General features: G+C 35.0%; 2 protein-coding genes across 2 annotated transcripts; one reads left to right on the forward strand and one right to left on the reverse strand.

Moving 5' to 3' along the window:
- Positions 1-818: 818 nt before the first annotated feature.
- Positions 819-3,336, forward strand: LOC145005482 (uncharacterized). Its single transcript, XM_078964568.1, has 5 exons — positions 819-1,331; positions 1,418-1,469; positions 2,711-2,807; positions 3,194-3,254; positions 3,298-3,336. The coding sequence occupies exons 1-5, from the start codon at positions 819-821 to the stop codon at positions 3,334-3,336; spliced, it is 762 nt and encodes a 253-aa protein (XP_078820694.1).
- Positions 3,337-3,637: 301 nt separating this feature from the next.
- On the reverse strand, positions 3,638-6,049 carry LOC144997685 (uncharacterized). The gene is made up of 2 exons (XM_078957561.1): positions 4,729-6,049; positions 3,638-3,926 (listed from the first exon to the last, which is right to left on the reverse strand). Exons 1-2 carry the CDS (start codon positions 6,023-6,025, stop codon positions 3,685-3,687), a joined length of 1,539 nt encoding a protein of 512 aa, XP_078813687.1. The 5' UTR covers positions 6,026-6,049; the 3' UTR covers positions 3,638-3,684.
- Between the last annotated feature and the right edge of the window lie 419 nt (positions 6,050-6,468).

The raw sequence follows: 6,468 nt of genomic DNA on the forward strand, positions 1-6,468 counted from the left end.
TAGTGAAGGGGTAAATTTGTCTTTTCATCTTGCAGTCACTCTAATAATCGATCATTATGCACATATACGCATTAGCTCTGTAATTAAGTACAAAGATCATCTTCCTCCTTCCTCAGCTACCCATTACCCTTTCGCATTCATCTTCGTCTTCTCGAACAGAACACAAGGCAGAGGATCATCTGTCGATTGAAAACGATAATGGTGTTAACGTTATGGTCACTTCGTTCCAAACACACTAAAGCATCAAATTATGATTTGGAAAGGATATACCGTAAGTGACTTAGTGATCTTTGATTTTCTCGATTTGATATTATGCCCAAAATGTTGAAATTTTTTTTGTTATTCTTTATTTCAGATGGAACAAGCAACTATTTCACTCTGAAAATCCATCATGGTGGGATATTCACGAAAAGCCCTGGGAGAAGGTACGTAGATGGAACAATAGACTATGTTGACTTCGTAGATATTGACGTATTCTCTGTGCATGAGTTGGATACAATGGTTCGAGAAATAGGGTACGTAGAAGGGCAAACTTTGTATTATCATTTTCTTATTCCAGAAGTCGAGTTGGACTTTGGTCTGTTACCTCTAGGAAATGATGGGGATGTGCATGTATTGTCAAATTATGTGGAAAAAAATAACCTTTTAAGTATCTACATAGAGCATGGGCACACAAGGGTTAACAGTTATTTTTTGTCCCCCACCAAGGTTATTATTGAGGAGTTGGTTACTGATGTATCCCCTGAACTAGATAGGAACCAAAAGAAGGGAAAAGTTGTTGGGTCTTCTAGGGAAAAATTAGATGAGGGTTCTATTTAATGGAGCTATTTAACTCCAAGCTAGATGAGGCAAGGGACAAGCCTATAATCACTTGTTTGGAATATATTAGAGAATACCTCACAAAGAGAATAGTAAATGTTCATAAGGTGCTAGATAAATGCAAAGGTTCTCTAAGTACAACTGCAACAACAATCTTAGAAAACAATAAGACAGAGGCAAGTAAGATGAGGGTTCTATTTAATGGAGCTGATAAATATCAAGTGACTGGTTTATGGATGGAGCAGTATGTTGTGAATTTGAAAGAGAGGAGTTGCACTTGCAGGAAATGGGACATTACAGGTATTCCATGCCAGCATGCTATTGCTGCAATGTATGATAAGATGCAGAATGGGTCAGAATGTGGAGATCCTGAGGCTTGGGTGAGCAAATGTTACTGGCTCAGTACATGGAATGCTATGTACCAACACACAATTGACCCAATAAATGGAAGGAGCATGTGGCCTAGATCTGATTGTCCAACAACCCTTCTCCCACCCAAACATCACAAACAGGTTTGTTGTCATACATGTTTTGTTTAATTTAATTTGAAACTATTTAATAAACTTGTTAATATGTAACCATATGAATTTGTTTATAGGTTGGTAGGCCACAGAAAAAAAGGAAGAGGGCAGTTGATGAGCCAACTCAAAGTACCAAGTTAAGTAGGAAACACTTGACAGTCACTTGTAGCAAATGCCACAACAAAGGTCACAATGCTAGGACTTGCAAGGGGCAGGGAGGTCCTAGTGAAGCTGGATAGGGGGGTGGACAAAAGAAGGGAAAACATGTTGTAGCTTAGTTTGTATTTCTAAGTAATCTTTTGCTATTATGTCTAATTAAAGTTAGAACATGTTTACTAAGTTTGGTTATGGTATGTCAGTCAAAACAACTACTTTTGATAGGTCTTTTGGGTATTCTATGTTTGTAACATGATATTACACTTACATGCATTATGGTTAATGGTAATGCTACTTTGGTAATTAGTTTTTTGGCTATGTTACTGCACTTTAATAATCAACATTACACTTACATGCAATCAAATTGACAATTTCCTTCCTTGCTAATATAATATCCATCACATTAAAACTAAACATCAAACTTACATTACATATTATATCTGTTACATTTTCTTGTCCCAACATTACATACAATCATAGGGAAAATCCTTCAAAAGCTATGACAAAATGGGACCAAAAGACAGATTCCAAGTTATAGATTCCCCCCCCCCCCCCCCCCCCCCAATGCTTCTTGATTTTTTACTTGAAAAGGTAACACACCATGAAAAACAACCAACTCAGACAAAGTAGCCATTTCACCATCATCAATCTTGCTTCGAGATTGTTTCTTCCACGCAACAACCCTGGAATCACAACAGTTGACCTAGGGCACATGGGAGGGTCGAACCATCCAAAAAAGCTGCATGTTCCTCCTAACCTTGAGCATGACCAAAATCGACGACCTGGGTTCAAGTCAGTCCACGATGTCACCAAAATCGCCGGCCTTCCACAGTGGCATATCACCATCTTCTTCAATTTTGGAATAGAATGTGAGCAGGGAGGGAAGAACAGAGGCAAGGAACGAGAAGTAGAAGGATACAAAGGCGGAACTTAAATTATATACTCTGATGCACAACAAGATGAAAAGACAAATTTACCCCTTCACTAACGGCTCAAAAATGACGGGGTAAGGGTCAAGGACCAATCGCGCAATTAAATGAAACCTTAAGGACCATTTGCGTGACTTTTTGCTAGAAAGTCCTCAAAGTGCGATATTGTGTAAACCACAGGGACCAATCGTGAAATTTTGTCTTTCAGTTATTTTAAGTTGATCCTATCAGTTATGTAACTTTTTTTTTTTAAAAATTATCGTTTTAATTGGTGTTTCTTTTTAGGCTTGTTATCAGTAATCAGACAAGTAATGGGGAATGGGGATGTGAAAGAAGTAACCAATTTTAAGCCCAAAAAGTTTACGTTTTCCTCTGTTTTAATGTATATATACACTGTAGTTTATTAAGTCGGTATGAGAATGTGTTGGATCAAATACTATTCCAGGTTTTGGCCCTAGATCAAGCTTTTATCATCTTTTATATAATCAATGTGCATGAGAAAGAACTGGCTCATGAGGAATTGATAGAAAAACAGAAACTGTTAGTTGTAGAAATGGAGAAATTAAGAGGCCAAAATGTAAAAGTCAAAGTTACAAAAATATAAAGAAAAAGGAAAAAAGATTTGGGGAAACAGTTGACTGTGCACAAGTAGAGGCTAGGAAAATGAGAAAGGGTTTTGCAATGTTACTGATGTTTTCATGTAAAATGAGAAAGGGTTTTGGTTAATGTAATGTTAATCGTGCTTTTTCTAATGATGTTTTGTATTAGTTATGATAAATTGGTTAATTTGTTGGTGTTATTTGTAATGGTTGCAATGTCATCAATCAATGTAAATGTCCAAATGTCATTACTTGTTTTGTCACATGTTACAGCATACATTAGCAAAAGCTTGTTCAAAAGGCTGCTATTAAACAATGAAGCAATAAGATCTTATCAAGATAGCATATATTAAGAGGCTGCTATGAAATTAAATAGCATAATAAATTAAGAACTTACCAAAATAGAATACATTAAGAGGCTGCTATCAAATCATGAAACATCAACTTATCAAAATACCAAAATTTATCTTGCATGTTAAAGCTCGATAAGCTTATAAATTTACCAAACATATAGTCTACAAAAAGCATATGAAAATAACATAAAAAAGTACTACTAAAGATTTAAACATCTTAACATGCAAAATAAAATGTCACTAGGTACACCTAGGCTTCATCTAATTGGACATGCTTGTCCAAGCTGCTACCTCCACAATCTTTATCCTAAACTGCCTTCCTAATCTTCATCTTTACCAGATTCCTAAACTCCTTCAGAACCACATCATGATGAGTATTGAGACTAGTCAACTTACGTAGTGCAAGAGTTTGTTGCGTAGTACGTAATTGTCCAACATTACCCACTTCAGCTTGACCCATAGCATCTTGAATCACTCCATCATGAATACCTTCAGTTTGAACCCCTTCATCTTGACCCACGTTTGCTTGGATCCCTTGACCTTGAAACCCTACAATAGTTTTTTTTGTCAAAATTGTCATTTTTACCTTTTTGGTCAATTTGACCATTTTGTCACTAAAGTCATCTGGACCACTAATATAAGAACATCTTGAACACTACAACATTTTTTTTTTGTCAAAATGACCATTTTGGTGTTTTTGGTCATCTGTACCAAATTTAATTAGCCTTTAATAAATCAAATTTAAAGATAATTAATCTGTAAAGATATCAAACTTATACTATATATGATTAGTATTATATAGGGTTTACATTAATATGTGGGAGTTACATAAGCCTAAGGCCATCTCCAATGGATTAAATCTATGGAGAGTTGTATGAAATGCCAAGTAGGAAAAAGAATATATATATATATATATATATATATATATATATATATATATATATATATATATATATATATATTCATTTAAATTCTTAAAAAATTCATAAATTTCCATTACAAATCCATTGAACCATTGCATGGTCATTCAACTCTACACTCTCGCTCCTTTTTATTATATTCATATTTATTTTATTAAACCCTCATACAACTCCTATTGTGGATGGCCTAATAAGTTAGAAAAAAATGAATGAAGAAGAAAGTAAAATAAAATAATTTTACTTGGTTCTAGGCTTATAAAAGAAAAACAAATATGTTGTGATGTAATAATTTTGCATGTGTTCGAGTTAGAAAGAAAAAAGAGAACACTTGCACAATTATAACAGCAATTGGTAAAAATATGATATTTCTATATCATATACATACACAAATATACATACATACATACATCTTATTGGTTAATTTGTAGTACCTGCTTGTGCCTGTAATACAAGAGGCTTGATTTTCCTGTTTTTCATCTCTTCTAGCAACCACATTGCATCATCCATTTTCCCTAGTTTACATGCAGCATCAATCGCAATATTAAACGAGACCCCATCAACAAAAAACATTGATTGCTGAGTAAAATGCTTGAATAAGCATAGAGCTTCATCAGGCATGTCCAAAGCGCACAAGTATTGAATCATCCGCCTGACAAACTTATGATCGGTTTTAATACCTCTTGATTCCATTTCCTTACAAAGATCCAATGCCTTATCAATGTCCCCTTTCTGACAATACCCTCGAATTAAGTTGCCATAACACAACGCATCAGGGACAACTCCTCTAAGCTTCATGTCAAGAAACACATCTTCTGCATCTTGTAGCTTCGACTCTTTTAGAAAACCTAGAATGACACAAGAATATGCTAAAACATCAACTGGCTTATTTGACTTCCTCAAATTCTTTACTAACTGAAAAGCTAAATCAGTTTTCCCTTTGCGGCAAAGCCCATTAATATACATACTATAAATCAAAGCATTAGGTTCAACTCCAGCCTCTTTCATTTCTTCAATCACGTTCCAAGCTTCTTTCAAACAACCATTCCTACAAATATCTTTCATCAGCATCGCATATGTAAGCACATCCGGAATCATCCCATTCCTCATCAGTTCTCTGAAAACCGACACTATCATCTCCTCTTTGTCCTGTTTAATTAACTCCCACATTACAAAATTACTAGTTCGTGTTGACACAACAAGTCCTCCCTTACTTTTCATCTCAGACAAGGTGTGTATGGCCTCCTCAAACTTTCCAGCACTTGCATACACCTCAACCAACCCGTCAACAGCTTTTATCAACTTTTCCTCCATCAATGCGTCAAACAGATCATCAGAAATTTCAAAAGTAACAACTTCCCAATTTGTATTATCAATAACATCATTAATTAAGTTATCTGACGTTGCATCCATACCCCAATCCCAATGACACAACAATCGGACAACTGCCATGTAAGTTTCTAAATCATGTTTAAAACCAGACTCTTTCAGTTGACGTATAAATAACAACGCACTGCTCCGTTCTCTTTTCAACTGGTCATACGTTTCAATAGCCTTAAACTTACCAAGTTTTTCAAGCGGATGACATAACACATTGGTATCCGAAGATGAGTCTAACACGTCGGAGTATGCTGCATATGCAAGCGATCTAACGGATGTCCAACGTAGACTCCAGGAACGTTTTACCAGATAATTACAGCAAGAAGTCAACCGAGTAAAAGGAGGCGACATAGCGTTTGAGGTTAGTTTTTAGGGTTTAGGGTTTGGAACAAGGAAACGGAACACTGATAAATGGAAATCTTCGTTTCGTTATAAAACGATTGATCTCCAAATAGATCGGAGGAGGGAAACAAAAAACACCGATAAGATTAGGTAAACTACAGAAATTGTCCCGCAGTTCTATAAAATATGGCACGAGCACTCTTTATCGTTTTATTATCTTGCAGACCACTAACTTCCATAGTTTTTGTTAAGTTTGCTATAGAAAGCTTTTAATTTTCTATATAAAATCATGACAAATATCTTAAAATTTTATTAATTTTATGAAAATATGATACTTGCTAACATTTCAAATACATAGAAAGATAAATAAAAAGAATATACGCAGGAGGTTATTTAATTTTTTTTTTCCGTTTTCTTATCGTTGATATTGTTGTTATTCATTCACACATTTA

Source organism: Lactuca saligna, chromosome 1 (genome assembly GCF_052625555.1).
Source record: "Lactuca saligna cultivar CGN05327 chromosome 1, ASM5262555v1, whole genome shotgun sequence".
Lineage (NCBI taxonomy): Eukaryota > Viridiplantae > Streptophyta > Magnoliopsida > Asterales > Asteraceae > Lactuca > Lactuca saligna.